This window comes from Mesitornis unicolor, unplaced genomic scaffold, assembly GCF_000695765.1.
Source record: "Mesitornis unicolor isolate BGI_N332 unplaced genomic scaffold, ASM69576v1 scaffold4312, whole genome shotgun sequence".
Lineage (NCBI taxonomy): Eukaryota > Metazoa > Chordata > Aves > Mesitornithiformes > Mesitornithidae > Mesitornis > Mesitornis unicolor.
In genome coordinates, this window is record NW_010168339.1 from 1 (window position 1) to 18739 (window position 18739).

At 37.9% G+C, this 18739-nt stretch overlaps 1 protein-coding gene across 1 annotated transcript in view; it reads left to right on the plus strand.

Annotated features, from left to right (window-relative positions):
• The first annotated feature begins 153 nt into the window (after positions 1-153).
• The window catches only part of IQCE (IQ motif containing E), a 24131-nt gene continuing 5545 nt past the window's right edge, over positions 154-18739 (plus strand). The window contains exons 1-19 of the mRNA XM_010178969.1: positions 154-195; positions 1547-1594; positions 2199-2241; positions 3114-3254; positions 3561-3689; positions 4646-4716; positions 5444-5557; positions 6244-6294; positions 6769-6839; positions 7063-7135; positions 7497-7546; positions 10158-10318; positions 10818-10873; positions 11260-11468; positions 12419-12523; positions 13338-13440; positions 15879-15974; positions 16674-16697; positions 17756-17848. Coding sequence (XP_010177271.1) covers positions 154-195; positions 1547-1594; positions 2199-2241; positions 3114-3254; positions 3561-3689; positions 4646-4716; positions 5444-5557; positions 6244-6294; positions 6769-6839; positions 7063-7135; positions 7497-7546; positions 10158-10318; positions 10818-10873; positions 11260-11468; positions 12419-12523; positions 13338-13440; positions 15879-15974; positions 16674-16697; positions 17756-17848 — 1680 coding nt within the window. The remainder of the gene's footprint in view (positions 196-1546; positions 1595-2198; positions 2242-3113; positions 3255-3560; positions 3690-4645; positions 4717-5443; positions 5558-6243; positions 6295-6768; positions 6840-7062; positions 7136-7496; positions 7547-10157; positions 10319-10817; positions 10874-11259; positions 11469-12418; positions 12524-13337; positions 13441-15878; positions 15975-16673; positions 16698-17755; positions 17849-18739) is intronic.

Here is an 18739-nt window from a genome sequence, read left to right on the forward strand (position 1 = left end):
CCATGGTTTCCGCAACCCGGAAGTGCTGTGGGGGAGAGGCCGGCGCTCAGCCCGGGCCGTGGCGGTAGCCCCCGGCCCCAAGTCGGGCGCCATGGGGCGAGGTGGCCTCTGTCGCCCTGCCACCCCCTAAAGCCTCCCCGCCATCCTCCCGCCATGGCCCAGGAGGCCGGCGAGGCGGCCGCGGAGGGGGAGCTGGTAAGGAGCGGACGGCGGGGGGGAGAAGGAGGCCCTGGGCCCGGCAAACGCTCCCGCCTGCCTGCGGGGCTGGGACAAAGCTTGGATGCCAGACTGGCGAGGTGGTGACTAGGAGCGGGAGAAGGACAGCTCCGTCCAGCCGCGGGGTTCTGGGTTCTGCCTTTATCTCCTTGGCTGGCCGGTAGCGCGGGGCGGGGAGTAAGGGGGGTGTTAGCGTTCGTTTCCTCCCCCTCACAGCCAGATGGAGATTTTGTGGTCCTTTGCTGGGACCCACCATGTTCTCTTGGCTGTTGTAGGTAGTCCATGTTGGGCCTGTTTTGTAAGAGTAAAGGGGATTGTGGGGATTGGGGTTTTTTGTTACCGCACGTTTATATCCTGGTTAATATTTTGTTGTTTACCATCTCCCATCAAGACTGGGCACCTTCCACATGCTCCTATTCTTAATGCAATAACTGCAGTTAGGTAGAGAGATCTCCCAAAGCGATAAACAAGCCTTAAAAGAACAAAAAATGATCAGTGTGCTGCAAGGAACATTGCCTCAGGAAATTAAAAACTATATGGCATGGTTTGTGAGATGTGTACCTGCTTGCTCTCAGCTAGCACACAAAGCTGTTTTACCTGCTCTGTTGTCGATTCCAGCTCCTGTTCTATCAGCCAGGGTTCTCAAAAGTACTTCACCCAGCCCTGCCTCTTACAGAGACAGATCAGCATCTTCCCAAAGAATGGTGCTGCAGCTGTGAGTGCCGTGGAGTCAGCAGCAAGTTAAAATGTTCTGTCTGTGAGGGCAGCATACATTCAGATAATTTGAAAGCAAAGTGGAAATTGTTGTTTTTCTGTGGATTTGCTTACATTTGAAGAGCAGGGAAACTTGTCAGCTCAATCTGCGGAAAAGTTAACCACTTCTTTGATTCCTTGGTTTAGGGTTTTTTTCTCAGCCTGATCACTTCTCAAGTTGAGTTTACTGAATGTTCCCAAAGTATAGCAAGGGTAGGAACAAGCGAATGAGGAAGGAGACATGCGGATGAGTTGCTGCTTAACTCTTACTGGTGGAGAAATTAATGCAGAACCAGCACCACGGAAGATGGGGCACCTGAGGCTTCAGCTGCTGTAATGCTGTGCACTGAAGTGCATAACTCTCTGGCTGAAGTCTGAAGTGACTTGTGCTATATCACGCAGAACATTTGTGTAAGAGCAAATGATGCTGATTTTTGCAACAGTGATGACACATTTACCATTTTAATTTATTGCACTCGAACTTTGATGTGATAGTAAAAGGATATAAAGTTTTTTGGATGTGTATTATAACCAATTACTTCTGGCAAATGTCACAGTTAATGTCTCTGTTTCCCAGGGAGATGACAGCCTGTCTGTGATAACCTGTGAATCGGATACAGAAATGGTGAGCTTTATTAATGGCATGCTATGGACAAAAGCCTTAAAAGGCCTCAGCATGTTCTTGCACACACAACATCCACATGATGCCTCCTGGTTGATAAGACACCCTTCAGCAAGGAGAGCTAACAATGCTATTGCAATGTAGCTTGATTCAAAAACCTCCTCTAATTCCAGATGTAATTCTGCCTTCTAAATTCTTAGCACTGAGTGCTCCAAATGATGTTTGGCTTCATTTCGCTGCTCTGTCGAGTTTTGGGCCTAAGTAATCATTTTACAGAATGAGTCTTTCCTGTAGCTAAATGGTTGTGCAGATCATCCTCTACTCTGTGACCATCTTGAGTTTGCTGCTACTTATATTTATACTGGGGAAGGTCTTAGTGTTCTGAGCATGAATATACCACTTCATAGCATAAGACTTGAGTAAGCGCCACCTTAATTCTGGTGACTCTTGCTGTGGCCAAATTTGCATATACTTCATGCTACTGTTTTTTATTTTCTACACAGAAGATTTTGTTTTATTAGAACGCAAGCTCTTCATACAAAATAGAGATTGAAGTAAATTTTGAGATTATATGCTGAAATCTTTGAAAATTCTTATTCTCTTCCAGAATTTAAAGAAGAAAATTTTTCACAAGCCTCCAAAGTCACCAAGTAAGTGTTCAGAATTTTTTTATTCTGCCTCTGTTATTGCACAATAAGATAGATTTTGTGGGTCACAGGAACTGAAAGATGTATTTGAAACAACATATTATCTTCAGGATTATTCACTGGTGTGTGCAGAGCACATCTATCTGAGAGTTGTTGTGTAACCAGTGATTTTAGGCTTTTATAGTCTAAATATTGAATTTTATGGCTTAATTGTAATTCTTGATTCTTCAGATTCTCCAAATAGCATAAGCTATTTTCTTTTCATGTTATCCCTCCTAATGGCAAACATTCTGAATTTCTTTTTCTATTAATCATTTTGGAGAAATGCTGATAATTGCTATGTAGAAAGAATTGAGCCACAGAAATGATCAGAGGGCTAGAGCACCCCTCCTATGAAGACAGGCTGAGAGAGGTGGTGTTGTTCAGCCTGAAGAAGAGAAGGCTGCAGGGAGACCTTATAGCTGCCTTACAGTACCTGAAGGGGCCTACAAGAAAGCTGGGGAGTGATTGTTTGCAAAGGCGTGTAGCGATAGGATGAGGGGCAGTAGTTTTAAACAAGACCAGAGTAGATTTAGATTAAACATTAGGAAGAAGTTCTTTACCTTAAAGGTGGTGAAACAGGTTGACCAGAGAGGTGGTAGAGGCCCCATCCCTGGAGACATTCAAGGTCAGGCTTGATGGGGCTCTGAGCAACCTGATCTAGTTAAAGATGTCCCTGCTCACTGCAGGGGAGTGGACTAGATGATCTTTAAACATTCCTTCCAACACAACACATTCTATGATAATCTAGAATTACTGGAGCTACCTACCATCCAGTAGATGTCTATGACCTTGAGCTTTTTAGGGCAATGCTGAGGTATTTTCCTTTCTTTTAGAGTCTCCATACAGCTCTAGCACGCAACTGTATCCTAAAAAAGCTGCAGTTTGGCGATCTGTGCAGGGAACAGGCAGTGCACGTCTTGAGAGTGCAGCTGTAAAAAACCCAAGACAGATGTGGCTGGGATCACTAAAACAAGGTATTACTATAGCTACTTTATCTGTGTATGTGGATAAAATTCAGTGTTGTGGGCATATAAACATATATAAACTTTTAAAAAATAGATTTGCATTTGATTATAGTCTACATAGGAAGCAATTTCACTATTATTTATTTGGGTGGTTGGAATTGAGTTTGAATTATCTGATCTTGAGTATTGGAATTTATAGAGGGAATAATTAACAGCATCTGGAGCTTTCTGTGTTGCATTTGCTCCGAATAAATCCACAAATGTAATTCACAATTATGTCTGATTTTTGCGTTTTTGTTCCATTTTTGTTGGCAGGAATGAACCGTCCTCTGAAATCAGACGTTGACATGGGGTATACGCGAACTAACATTTCTAGTAGCACTCCAGAATATTTGAAGGAAGCTCTAGGAATGAAGAAGCCAAAGCATTCTCGTTCTAGTAATGGTAAACTGTGTAATTGTGTGGTAGATAGAAGTTAATGATCTTTTTTTTAATCTGTGTAGAAACACACATTGCTTAAAATCTTAGCTTTAGTAAAGCAAGAGCCATTTTGGTTTAACCTGTATTAAAATATGTATGTTGAAATATGATCCACTTTTTGAGATTCCTAAATTGGGTAAGACAGGGGTTTCCAGATTTTTTTTGAGCAATGAACCACTATTAGCTTTCAGAACTTTTTGCAAATTGCCATGCATTTGCAGCTGAAAACGTTGCAAATATAAGATGGTTCAATGGGCCAGCTGTAGCCAATTTATTGTGACTTTGCAAAACATAGTTTAGGAACCATTGATAGAAACCATCTGCTTGCCTGAGATTCTATGTAATTGACTCCTTTTACTTATCTAGAAAGTGTTTTATCATGTGGTTGTGCAAGTTTTATGAGAAGAGCAAAATTTAAAACTTTAATCCTGCTTTTCTTAAAGGAGAACTGTAAACTTAAAAATCCCACTTCCATTTAAAATGATACCTATACTGTAACTGATACTACAGATTTTCTGGCAACTTTAAAAGATTATAGACTTTTACATGTTAGGCATAAATAGAAAAATGTATTCTGGACATCTAGAAATCCTTTGTAAATAATTGATGTGTTGGGATGAGAAGACTGCAGTCTTCTGTGAGATGTATTTCTTTCTTGAGATGGATATTTTAATCTAGCATCAGAGAGAAGTAATTAGGAGAAACTTGCTGTAAAATTTGGCAGAAGTTTCATACAGTAACATCCAAATTTCATCTCCATTTCTAAAATTAATTTCTGTGCCGATTTTCTTAAAAAAAAAAAGAAGCAGCTTAGTTTCCAGTTTGGTGGTGTTCTAGATATTTTCCTTTAATTGTAAAGTTTCTTGTTGGCTAAAAATACCTCTTTTGGATTTGCTTATTTTACGTACCTTTTTCTGTAGGCTACATTCCCGGAACTCCTGACTACAAAGAAAAAGAAGATATGTATGATGAAATTATAGAACTGAAAAAGGTACATTCTCTCTGATGCCTACATAGAAAGTCGTAAGGTCACTTTATCCATCCCTAGATGTCCAGGCCTTGTTGGTTCAGAATACTTTGGTTTCTACAACTGGGACATCCATCAATTTTTTCTGCATTTGTAATGTAAGGTTAAACTAAACTTGTGTCTGTTTAAGGCGATTTCATTGTTCTTATGGTGTGATAGATACTTCTGAGTACTGGATGTGGAAGCCTTGAGGTATGCCCAGTCCTGAACCCCAGCCATGGCCCTAGCTGGATGCTGAAAAGTTTCAGTGCGTTTGGTTTCTTTGGCCCTCCATCTCCTTTTTTCTTTTTTCTTCTGTTTTCTTTTTTTTTTTTTTTTTTAAACCTTCTCACTGTTACCCACCATATTTTAATAATTTGTATTTCTCAGTTGAGTTTAGTTCAGCGTATGAAAAAGGAGGACTGGACATCTTTGACACTAAGGATACCTCTAGACAAATATCTTGGCTGTTGTAGATAATTTGTGTAAGGTAGCCTTTCTGTTAGACCTTCTTCTTTTATCTTTGCCCTGTAACCTGCCTTATCTGTCAGCCCTGTGTCAGGTCCAGTGTGATGGTATCTTTTTTTTTTTTGTTTTGCTTCATCCTGACCATCGTAATTGGATTGTTATTGACATCAAAACATATTTCCATATGAAAACTCAGTGTATTCTATTTCTGAAATTTGCTTACGATTTTTCTCCCCTCCTTTAGACAATACAAGCTCAGAAAAATGAGGGAGATCGAATGAAAACTAAGCTCCGTCGACTAGAAGAAGAGAACAATAGAAAGAATAAACAGATTGAACAACTGTTGGATCCTTCCAGGGTGACTATTTCTTGAGGGATAAAAGTGGGGCAAGAGACTGCCGCGCAGTGTGATCCTCTTCTCTGTGTGTCTCCGGATCTCAGGAGTCTGTAGTGTGTTGACTCCTAGTAATGATGAGGTTGAGTATGAGAAGTGGTTGGTTGGTGTGAAGGGATTTCTGGCTTGTGTATCTCAGCTCACGATTCCCCATTCATCATTCACCATTCATCAGTTCAAAGGAAGATAGTGACATGCTCTGCTGATAACTTTATTTAGCAAAGATACTTTTAATTTCTGAAAGGTAAAATTAAAATGCTGTCTCTTTAGATGCCTACTTTCTGAATATTTTGCCTGAGAGTAGAAGGGAATTAACCTCTTGCTTCGTGACTGATCCATGTGGTCCCAAGACCTGAACAGGAGACCAAAGATGAGCCTTATTGTCAGACCTACAAGGCTGAGAAGCATTTAGGGTCATAGTGAGAACTGAATTTCACTGAATTCCTTGTGGCTGTCATTTTCTGTGTGCAGATCTACATCTTGGGAGAAGTGTGCTAATACAAAACAATGAGCATAAGGACTTCAGAATTTAAGCTGTTGGACTGTGAAATGACTGTGGAGATGAATAGGTTAGAAAATTCTGTGGAAAGAGCTGGCAGTAGAATGAAGTAGCAAGGTTGGTCGCTTGCTTTATCTGTCTTTTCTTTCAGGGCTCAGAGCTGGCACGAGCTTTGTCAGAAAAGACAACTGATAATGGATGGGTAATAGTTTCTTTATTACCTTTTGCTTTCTACTTTTGTTTTTAACTCTTGTCAAGCTGAAACATTACTGATTGACAAAATAAAATGAAGTAAGAAAGAATAAGCAGTTAGGGAATCATGTGACCAGTATTTCTATAGTAAGATAAGAAACCAGTAACAAAGATTTAGAGTTAATATTATTTTAGGGAGCCTTCTTTGTCACTGTCTTGAATCTGTTTAGGGGAGTATTCTTCGTGTTATTTGTTGCTTTGAATTTAGCAGGATAATGGGTAGAGTTGTTTTTATTTAATGATTGTGCATAAATATTTTCAAGCTGGTTATATTACCACAGATATAAGTTAGGGATCTGATGTATGTAGTCATAAATATATCTGTTTAGGTACAATTTATAATGACAGTGCAAGATAATGGAGAAATAAACTTCTGTGAAGAGACATTATTCTAGGACTCATGAGTTCTTTGTCCTTTCTGTAGGTGGCTAGTGGATTAAAGCAGAAGATTCTCAAGCTAGAAGCACAGTGCAAGGAGAAAGACAACACTATTAAGTATGACTTTGGGGGTAGAGGCTTGTATTGGATGAGATAGTAAAGGGAATTGGAAATTTATGTTATTTTTCATCCGTATTCTTCTGTTCCTTAAGATGTTTTAATGAACCCTGAGAACATATTAGCAATTACTAAACTACCCACCCAGAAATTGTAAACCAAGAGGTATCGCAGTGTCTTTGCTAGTCTGACTGGCTTATTTTTTGTATTATTCTATTTTCAGCAAATTCCAGGCAGACATGAAGACCACTAATTTGGAAGAAATGAGGATAACGATGGAAACCTACTATGAAGAGGTACGCCTGACAGGTCCTTCAATGTGTGTACAGGAGAGGAAGTTTAGATAGGTTTCTTACAACTTAGCTGCACCTGGCATTGGAATCAGATGTTCATTTTCTCATAGTTCCAACCTTTTTCTTCCATAGGTGGAGTGTGTTAACCAAAAAGGGGAAACAAAGAAACTATTACATCCATAAGTGTAGTGTCCAGATGAAAGTCAGTATGACAGTAGCCTGATTTTCAGTAATGGCATCGTTGCCTCTGCTGCTACCCAAAAAGTCTGGTTCTGATTTTCACCTGAAGGACAAAAGTGTTGCATTAGCAATGTCAGCTTCCACAGCTAGCTCCTTAATGGGATCTATATTTCATATTTCACAGGTTCATCGTCTCCAACTCCTCCTGGCAAAATCTGAGAGTATGAGGAAAAAGTATGTTTCCTTCTTTTGAGGCAAATGTTTGCGTATGTGTGTTTGATATATCACGCATGTTAATTTAACTGATGAAAAAAAAGTACATGGGAACAGTTCATTTTGTCATTTAGACTGCTGGATTTGCTTTTTGGTACTGCTTTGGTTGGCTTCACAGCTTTGGCATATATCTTAGTCACGTTTCTTTTTCTTGTAGATAGATCGTTTTGTGGATGTGGAAAAAACACTAGAGCTATTTAAAAAGAACATGAAAGCTCTGAAAATTTATCTCTGTTAAATCTTGGTGACTGAAACAAATTCACTAGATTTTTGGCATCTTACTCTTGAGATAGTTCTGCATCTTGCTGTAGGGCATATGCAATAAAGATGGTATTTTAGAGTAAAAGTTATTTTCCTGTGTTAGAGAGACAGATCCGCAGGTCAGGGTAGCTTTTAGTGAGATATCCATTGAGTGGCACTGGTAAGACACCATCAGAGAAGCTTATACTAGTGCTTATCACTGGTGTGTGTGTGCATACATGGTGGTATGGGTAAACGGTCTATAGAGGAAATAAAAATTAAAGGCAAAAGACAAAGCTTCAGTAAGAGAACAAAGTAAAAGCATCTTTGCAAGTGAGCGTTAGTCTAGCTGAGGTCTTGTGGCATAGGAAAATTTGTTACCACACCACTTCAAAATATGCTTGCCCTCCTAGTGTTAAGTATAGGGAACTATCTTAATTTTGGATGTAATTAAGTTGATATAAACATACAAGAACTCTTTGTGGGTCATTATGTATACTACTTGTGTTTCCCTAATTCATTGTCTCTTGTGGATTGAAAACTGCAATTTGTTTTGTCACTGTTTTAAAAAAATAATTCATCTCTTTTGGCTGAGGCATGCAGTGACTAGCCTCTTGAGGCTGTGAGCCATCACACCCAATTTATTTACAGGTGAAAATGAGTCATTAGGTCTCTTCCATGTCCTCGTTTATTCATAGCTTCTGAAAAACAGTGGTCAGGACAGTCTCTCTCCATTATGTGACTGTCAGTCTCTACTTGAGAGGCTGAGCACTGAAATAATAAATTATGTTGGAGGTCAGGGCTCTGGCACATGGAAAGAGTTGTAGGAGAGTGTTTCTTTTATGATGCTTGTCTACATTATTTCTGGCTGAATTGAATGACATTTAGCTCCTATTTTTCAGTGTTAATGCTGGAATATGATTATCTGTAGTATCCGATTGTAGCTAGAAACTAGGCAATCCCCGAGTCCTCAAAATGGTCTGCAGTTCTTTCATTTAAGTTTTGATGAGCCTAAAATAACAGTGATACAGTTATGATTCTTGTAATTTCTGTCACTTCTGGTTTTGGTGGTGCCTTGTGTTTTATTTTATACTTTTTTTCCTCCTGCCTGGGACAGCTGTATGAATTGTCATCCACAACATCTGGACAGCCTTATTTGTTTGTTTTTATGGCTTCTTTTCCTTTTAACTTCCAAAAGGTAGATTAGATTCAGCTTTTCACTCTGATTATGTGAATTGTATCCTGCCTCCTCCCTTACCTTGTAATTGTTGCAGTGAATGGGAAGTAAGATTCCTTCACAAACTTTTCTGTGATTGTTATGGGCAGTGTGTTTGTCCAAAAGTAGATCCATCAGTTACTTCAGGGCTTTGATTCCAGAAGTAAGTTTTTAAGAATTTTCTCATAGCAATAAAGAACCTGTGTTTTATCTCACTAGAAATCTGTTTTATGAACAAACTTCATAACTTTGCACATCTAGAAGCTGAGATTTCTTCCCCCTTATATTAGAAAAATTAAAAAGGCAAAATAACTGTATTGTATTTTAAAGAGTTTTAACGCACAGCAGGCTTTCCTTTTTCTGATGCCTTTTATTCTCATCGCATTAAAGTTAGCTTTATTCTTCAAATCTGTTTCAAATTCCTCATTGATTGAAATATATCATAAAGGAAGAAAGACATTTCTCTGGGGTTTACTTTCACAGGATTAGTTTATTTTACATTAGAGCAGCATTCAGAGTTATCTGAAAATACACTTGTGTGTTGGGTTAGAGAGATATTCTGTCTATGTATAGCCCTCTCTCTCTCTCTCTCCCAGTCTCAATCTATTTGTTAAGTGAAAGAAAGCAATTCAGAGCACGCAGGTTAGCTTTCTGTGCTGAACAGGTTTTTTGCAGGAGTCTCCCAGTTGGCTGAAGATAAGTGTTTTTAAATCAGAGGTCCGTAGAGCACTGCTAAAACATTATAAGGTTGGTTAACCAAACAAATAGAAAACCAAATAAGTAGAACTCATACAAGCACCCTTGTTTATGTGTTAATGAAACAGAGTAGGGGAAGAAATAAAAGTAATTAATGAACTTTCAGAGTTTCAAAGTATCTTCTTTCTTTGATGCAAATTAAAACAATTGTGAAGGTGTCGAGCAACGTGGTCTTTGCATGTTTTTTCATAGAATAGGTAAACTCCTCAAGTGAAAAATATTTAGAAATGCTACTGGGGGGAGCTGAGACAGTTAATTTAGTCAGCTGAATTTAACAGTGAGGCTGTTCTACTCTTTTTAATGCTGCTTCTTTGCTCTCTGCTTTTAAGTTAACTTTCTGGTTTTGACTTTGTTTCCAAGGACAGAGGGCAGAGATACCCAAAAACGATTAAAAGCACTGAATGCTGCTGTCCTGAGATTATCCAGGAACATCGAGGAATTGCAGAATGAGAATCGAAGGCTGAAAGAAGACCTAGATCATGTACTGAGCAGTTCTCCTTCTCCTTCCAATAAAACAAAAAGTATGTGCTGGAAAGTTGGTGAACATGGGGCAAGGGATTTAAGTACATTTCAAAGATGTGTTTGAGAGCAAGACTCTACAATGGTAGAAATAAGGGACTTACTACAAAGGTGAAGATTCAGGAAGGCAAAGGTTGAAATGAGAAGTTTCTTACAGAAGTCTCTCTCTGACTTCTGTTTATGCTGCTTCAGTCAGACCTGGATTTCCTTTATTATTATCCCTGAGAATTTGGGACTGGAATCACTTAAAGATTTGATGTTCCACTGGAAGTCTGTTTTTCAGTTGTTGAAAACTGAGGAATGTGCATGGTTTATGTAGATTTCTGAGCTAATTTGTAGAAGTCAGATAGTTTAAAACCATTTTCATTTTTTCATTGCTAGATATTTAAAGTTGGAATTCAGAGGTCTTTAGACAGTCTTTATCAGGAAGTTTCAAAAAAGCGAGAACAATGTTGACTCACTGATACAGTTCTATGTTTAAAGCTTTGTTACTGTATTTAGATTATAGTGAGTGGAGCAGACAGAGGCTGGTGAGGCGGATTTTGGAACTAGAAAAAGTAAGTGATCATAATGATGTGGCCATCTTACCTGTCTTTGAGCAGAAAATGCAGAAGCGCTGGCTTGTGCTCATGGCATGTAGTGCTTCAGTGTATCAGCCTCGTGCATTCTGGCTCACATGTAAACTGCTGTCTGTACCATGTTGCCTTCCTCCTTTTTTTTCCTTTCTCATACTTGTTATGTATATACATGTAAACTGCTGTCTGTACCATGTTCCCTTCCTCCTTTTTTTTTCCTTTCTCATACTTGTTATGTATAGATGCACATTTTAGAATTAACTTCCATTTGATCTTTTCTCGTGGCCTAAATAAAGTAATTTTATGCTAAATTTAACTTTCTTCTTCTTTTTCCTTTTGTATTTTTTGTGTAAATTTCTCCTGTTCAGAAAGTGTGTGCCTTGGAGAACACCAGAGTGTCATCAGCAGATAGTGAGCCATCACAGTTACCTGCCGTGCCATCTTCGCCTTCAGTAGACCTGGATCATCCAGCCTCTCAACTGGTAGACCCTGTTGAGGAATGTCATCGCCTTCAAGGGCTAGTGAAGAAACTGAAGAGTGATAGGAAGGCACTTCAAAATCTTCTACTCAATAAAGAGTAAGTATGACTGTTGTCTGAAATGTTGTTCTTTTGTAGGTATGGATTATTTAATTATTTCCTATCACATTATGAAATTACATAATAAGTCCTTCACATTTTCAAGAAGAAAATTATTTTTGAGGGTCCCTTCAGCTTTTAATTCAAAAGCTGCTTCTAGTCCTACTAGCGCTGTGATTATTTATTTATTTCCTATCACATTATGAAATGACATTATGAAAGGACTTATCCTTCACATTTTCAGGAAGAAAATTATTTTTGAGGGTCCCTTCAGCTTTTAATTCAAAAGCTGCTTCTAGTCCTACTAGCGCTGTAAAATTATATTGCAGAGAAAAGAGTCAGTGAGAGAGAGAAAATGAGAATTTGTGCTTGGTTCTAACACATTTTTCAAGTCATATTTTTTGACAGCCACACTGAAAAACCTTTGAAGGATTATATGTCACTTTATGCAGCACTCTTGCAAGTGTTTTGCTATAAAAAACTGTTTTCTTTTTTCAGCATATTCTGTCCTAATCCACCACTTTCTCCATTTAAGCCTGCCTTCTGCCATATGATGCACTGTGACCTCTTTTCTCCCCAGTAAGCAATTGATTGGCAATTTGTATTGCTTGGGATCGTTTTGTGTCTCAGTTCATAGGGGCAGGCAGGTTAATCTGATCATGAGCAGAGATGTGCACACAACTATGTGCTGTTGATAAGACGCTGCCTCCTGTGTCCGCTCACCTCTGAACAAAAATACGTAGTGAGAGCACGTGAGCATGTTTTGCTTCTGAACAGTGTATGCTTGCATTTTATTTTGTTTAAAAGGAAAAATTAAACATCTAGTTACTTTACAAATTTGAGAAACCCTATTTTATTTAGAAGTGTAAACAAAAAAATAACTACATTGTTGAAGTATTTCAACATTACATTGTTTTAAGTATTGCTTAGATTTTCTTACATCTTTGCAGATTAGATATGAAGCAGTTACTGCAGGCTAAGGCTGAAGTGGAGCTGGAGCTGCAGAAGTGGCAGAATAAGATGGAAGAAAAGAGTAGAGAAGAGCAGACTTTAAGGTATCGTATTTTGTGTTCGTAGATCCTTTCAAAACTGTGAAAATCTGTTAAACTATAATTCTCTTTTGAAGTGGCTCAAAATCCATAGGTGTTCATCTGAACTGCAGAGAGCTAGGAATTCATTTAAGCAGAACTGTTTTGGAGGGATGGAGTAAGTTACTAGGGGAAGAATTCTACAGAGTGGTTTTAGAGGAAGTGAAAGACTAAGAAGTACAGTAAAAATAAGAATTAAATTATAAAAATTAATAAGCTAAATGGAAAAAGAAAGCTGCCATGTTGGGCTCAGACATTTTTTCCTTTCTAAGAAAAAACTGTAGTATCTTTATCTTACCTGAGCCTATGCTTCTGGACCATTGCCAAAATGTCATGCCATGTACTTCATGTATTCTTTGTAACTGTTGATAATAATCTGTACAAGGGTGGCAAAAAAAAAAAGTATTTTCATTATTGCTTTGTAAGAAAGGTTTCATATTTGTCTGTCGCTCATCAGATATAGATATGCATTATTAATAGTGTCAAGGGTACCATTGTAACCTTGGGAGTGTTTGGTGTATTGTTGGAGGGAGGGGTTGTGGTGGGATTTTTTAAAATTATTTTTTATTTATTTCAGTGTAAGGCTGCACTATCACAACTTGAGAATTTATGTTACATGTCTGTTACTATGAGAATATGTATCATCATATCCTGAGGAGTTTCACACTTTGGCCTTTAAAAAAAACAAAGCAACCAAATCTTATCAAATAGGTTCAGTATTTTCAAAGCAGGAATCACAGAAAATTTCTAGCTATGAATATCTTTGCATTTCCAACCATAGTGAGGAAATCCAGAACCTGACACAGAAAGTAGGAAAATTGGAGTCAAAATTGGAGGAAGAGAAGAGACAAATGGCAGAAGATACAATGGAGCAGCTTAATAAGGTACAGACACATTTTTTGGTTTGTGGGGTTTTTTCCCTTGCATCTAACTAATATACTTCAAATTGAACTGATAGTCTAAATGTAGGAAAACTGGAGTCAAAATTGGAGGAAGAGAAGAGTCAAATGGCAGAAGATACAATGGAACAGCTTAATAAGGTACAGACACATTTTTTTGGTTTGTGGGGTTTTTTCCCTTGCATCTAACTAATATACTTCAAATTGAACTGATAGTCTAAATAGCTGCTAGCTGTGTCTTTTCAGAGAGGCATTAAATCTTGTCATAGAGATCCTGAATGATGGTTAATTCCCCGCATTTGTTGAGAAGTTGTTTCAATAATTACCACTGCAACTTGGTTTTTCTTTGGAGCTGTTCTCTTAGTAATTATCTGTCCCACCATCGCTTTTTTCTTATTCAGTAGAATGTTGCAAAAAGCTTACACTTTTAAGTGTTTGGGTTTTTTGCCTTACTTTTTAAGAAAAAAAGATGACATTTATGGTTTTGCTTATATCTTCTTATAACATCTGAACCCATTAGCTAATTTCAGTCCCGTTTTGTAGAGGGAGGGCTGTCTTGTAGGAGTTGACAGTTAGATAAAGGATAGAGGCATAGGTAAGTGTGCTCACTGGCAGATCTGGAAAAAGACAAAACCCACTTCTTGATTATTTTTATGCTGGTCAGGTGATCAGTTAGGGCACATTTGCTGTCCAATCAGATAATACTCATTAGCCTTTCTGTTTGGATAGAAGCAGGGTACTTTTTCATGGGAAGGTTTAGAGGATGTAGAGCGCTAATCATAATGAAAATTGGTAGGTTGTTTTTTTTTTTAATTCCACTGCTAATGGGACAACATATTTGAGTAAATAATTAGGGAATATGTCAGTATGGTAAAATAAACCCTTATCCCCTTTTGAACTGAAATTTTTCTAGAGTTGAGGTATTCATAACCTCTCCTTTCTGGATTTCCAGTATCTGATGAAAGTAATTGTGCATCTGTTAACTCTGGACAGTCTTAAATGGGGCTCTGTAATCAGCTGGGGTTTGTTGTTTGGTTTTTTTTTTGCTGTTAACTATGACAGAACTTGATATCTTTGCAATCATCTGTCCCTCTGCCAAACATTTTAACTGGCCAGTAGAGATGCATGGGGACTGATAGATGTGCTTTCCGATGCAGTGTGGTCATGTTAGTCTCATTTCACTAAAAACTAGTTGGAAATTATTATTGGGGATTTTGATTGTTTGTACTTGAAAATAAATAGATCTTGAAATACAAACAGTGAAAACTATGAATAAAAACGTCCACTAACTTAAGAGGGTGCTGTTTTTTGATATACTGTGCAATTCTTTAGATTCTTTTCTGTCTGTTACAGGCTGATGGATGCTAAATGACGTTTTGAATACCAAGTAACTGGAGTATTTAAAAACAGCTAACAAACAGCTCCTTTTTCCTCTGCAGACTATATATAATCTTGGCCAGTAACCATCCATTTATTGAAATGTTCCCATTACTTGTAATTATCACTAAGTTCCTACCAATTTTTCATTTTAATTCTAGGTTGTCATTTTTAATATAACATGATCCATTTGCTAAACTTAAGCCTGTAACTCAGTGTTTTTAGGTTATAAATAAATCCTTTTCACAGAATCAAGAGGGTTTTTTGAGAGTCTATAAAATCTTTTGTTCCTCTACTTAGAATTTTACAGCAAAAATTAGTCTTAAAAATGCAGTTAGTTTTTGTTTGGCAAGTGAGGTGTGATAATTAGGGATCAAAAGGATCAGGTAGTGAGAGGTGGAATATGCAGCCACACCTCAGAAGAAATAACTGGAACAAAATTGTGGTTTTTTTCCTTGGTTTCTTTCTTTTTCCTCTAATTAATTTCTTCTATCTTGAAGAGTTATGCCAATTTACACAAGCTCTCCATCTTGTCAGTATCACATGATGCCCAACTCAGTAAGCTTAAACAGATGATTATGGGGCCACAGTTGCCAGGATGAGACATAAGAGAGCTCCCCAATTAATTAATACTAATCTTTCCTGGAGAAGAATTGCAAAATATGGTATCCTGACATTTGTTTTCAGTCTGTTGATAACATACAAAGCATTTCTGATCAGCAAAGCAGTGGTTTCTACTGTTGAGCCCTTATTGCTTTAGCAATGCATAAAAAAACAGGAATATGTATAACTGAAAAACTTTCCATTACCATGCTCTGCTAATAGCTAAAATGGGGACAGGAATGGGCTTTAACAGTCATCTAGGCGATGAGTTTGAACATGAGTAGTATTCAGAACAAGGAGTATCCTCTTTAACATCCTTCCTTGCAGGCAGGATGAGCATTTACCAGCTCTGGTGCTGATTTTTCTGAGCCATTTGTAACCCATTACCCTTATAGTATTCCAACTTGTGTCTTTAGTATACTAACAAAGATTCTCCCTTGCAGTCTTCACCAGTGTGCACGGTTAAAGGCAAAGAAGATCACAGGAAGGAACAAGCAGCCAAAATCATCCAGAGACACTGGAAGAGGTACCAAAAGAAGGTGAGAGTCTCCTCTCAGAGAACAGTGAGGACATCCCCCTCTGAATCTTACTCTTGTTTTAGAATCTATGGTAACCTGCTACCAGGATCCAGGGACTGCAGCAGTGCTTCCCAGGACAATTCCTTAGCGCCATCTTCTCTTCCATCAGTTTTTTCAAGTCCTTCCTGCTGCTGCTTTTCCCTTTGCTCCCTAGAACTATGTTGTTTCTGCTGTGAGATAGCTGGTTTCTGACTGGGGGAGTCTGGGTGAGCAGAGAAACTAAGGAAGTGTAGCAGTGTTTGAAGCTGTTGCTTCCTTGGAGTATGACCGAGAAGTTAAATTCCCCTCGCAGAAATCCTCCAAACAATACAGGAATTTTTGTCAATTGAATTAACTCTACTAGGACAATATTATCTAGAAAAAAAGCCTTAACCTTAAATTTTATCCTATGGACAACAACATAATGCTGCTTTTTTCACATATAGGACACATGGTGTGAGGTGGGTCTGGTAAATGCTTCTTAGGAAACTAAAGACAAAAGAACTATGCACACCCCTTTCAAAGATGAAAAGCTTTTCTTTCCTTAAGTTTGTTGTTGAGTTTTCAGGTTGTGGGACAGGTATTTCTGTGTATTTTAATCGTTGTGTAAAATTTGGAAAATCTTTATTAAATAAAACTTGTATATATTTGTGGCATTAACTTAGGCATTTTTCATTTCAGAAAGAAGAAATTGCTCTGGAAGAGGTGAGTGTGTTTATGATACTCAACTAACAATAAAACAGATTTACTTTGTATCAAAGCACAAACAAATAACCTTTTTATTTTTAAAGAGGTTTTCTTGTAATATGAACTGTTGTACCAAGATCATGTTTGTTCTTCAGGCTGGCTCATGACCTACCTTCTGACATCCTGCTTTTGTTTGATACATCTTGTCAATGTTCCCCTTTTGGTCTCAAATTTTCTGTACTTGGTACCTTCTGCAAGATGAACACTTCTGAAAATTTTGAGCAAAGTGTGAAACAGACAGGAAAGTTTGTCTGTATTAGGTAATTCTAATGCTTTTATTTTCACTATGATTGAGTCTTCAGAAAAATTTGAAGTAGTAATTTGAAGCCTTTGCTAAGAAGAAACATCTGAGTATTATGAAGAAATTGACTTTGTTTGACAAACTTGTCACTTTTTGATAAATGTTTTGATTAAACTGGTTTTCAAATAACACAGTATAGCATCTTAGATTTATTTCTTCCACAACACTAGAAAACTTCCATAAATCAGAATGAAATCTAACCATGTGACACAAACATGCTGTTTTACATCTAGATGCTTTTTGTTGATCAGAATCCAGTAAAATTTCTGAGTAGAAAGACTTATGTTCAGTGTAATCACCACAATGGTCTGCCAGACTCGACTTGATTTCTGATTGTACCAGAGCATGAGAGAGTCTGCCAGGTAGGCAGAATCTAACATGGGAATGGGAGCATTTTGCTCTATTTATGAAATACAGGCTGGTGTTGACAGCTAGAATTTAACTGCATTTGATAGGATCAATCATGAATGCTCCCAGATGGAATTTAGTCCTTGGAGGTGGATGTCTATGGATATGTCTGGGGGTTCTCTGGATTGCAGCAGAGTACCTGTGCGTGTATCTCTTAAACATAAGAAAACATGAAGACATAAGAGAGTTTCCTTTGCATAGGGAAAAGTTAGCTTCCCCATGTGCCTCTTTCCTCTGAACCTTTGTTTTAATTTACAACTGCCTTATTTCAAAGCAGCTAACATCTACTTATTTCTTTCCATGCTAGGCAGTTGTTACACTTCAGGCAGCTTTCAGAGGACATTTAGCTCGGCAGAAACTGTTACTGAGTAATGGGATGCATGAAGCAAAATCTCACAAGGTAATTGTTGGGGCAAATGGGTATCCAGACATCCCATTATGTTTCATTTACTCTGTAAGGTACTGTACAGACTTAATTGTCTGAATCATCTGGTGATGTTGTTTTAATGCACTGGTTGGCAGCACCACTGTAATTTCAGAAAGATATTGAGCTCATTCCCTAGCCTTCCTATCTTTAGTTCACAGTTTTTCTTAGAAGTAAAGGTATAACTTCTCTGCGTTATGGACCATATCTAGGTCTTCTCTTTTTTTTTTTCCTTTGTTTTTCTTTTGTTTTCTTCCTGTTTCATGAGCTAATAATGTACCCTTTAACACTTCAATTCAGAGTGCTATTGAAAACTGTACTTGCTCTCAAGTGTTCACTGAATCATGTAGTAGTAGACAAACCTTTGTCACTGAAGTTCAGAAATAAGAATTTGGAAAGCATCTTTGATTGGATTGAAAAGTAAAGGAGTCTAAAGGAGTGGTATGCTCAGCCAAAGACTGACAGTGTCCTCTGTCATCTCAGACTTGCTGCAGATGGCTTGGTTTTGAATATGAAAAAATTTCCTTACAAATTAAATATTTAGATTTTTGTAATAATTTGCCAACTTATATGAACATCCTTTGGACCTTTAACAGGCTGCAGTTAATTTGTAACTCCCCATGCAGGTTGCCCCATCTGGTTGCACTTTATGTGCCCTTTTGTTTCAAATAAACTGGCCCATTTTAGGACTGAATACTTTTGCTTGGTACAAGCGAAATACATATCCATCATGAGGGTTGCCTTACCTTCTCTGACTTCAAAAGGTTTCCTTACTGGAAAATACATGAACTTTCCTTGCAGGTGTCTGCTCTGTCATTAGTTGAATACAGATGCTACAAAGCTTGTATGATGATCAGATTTGCATTT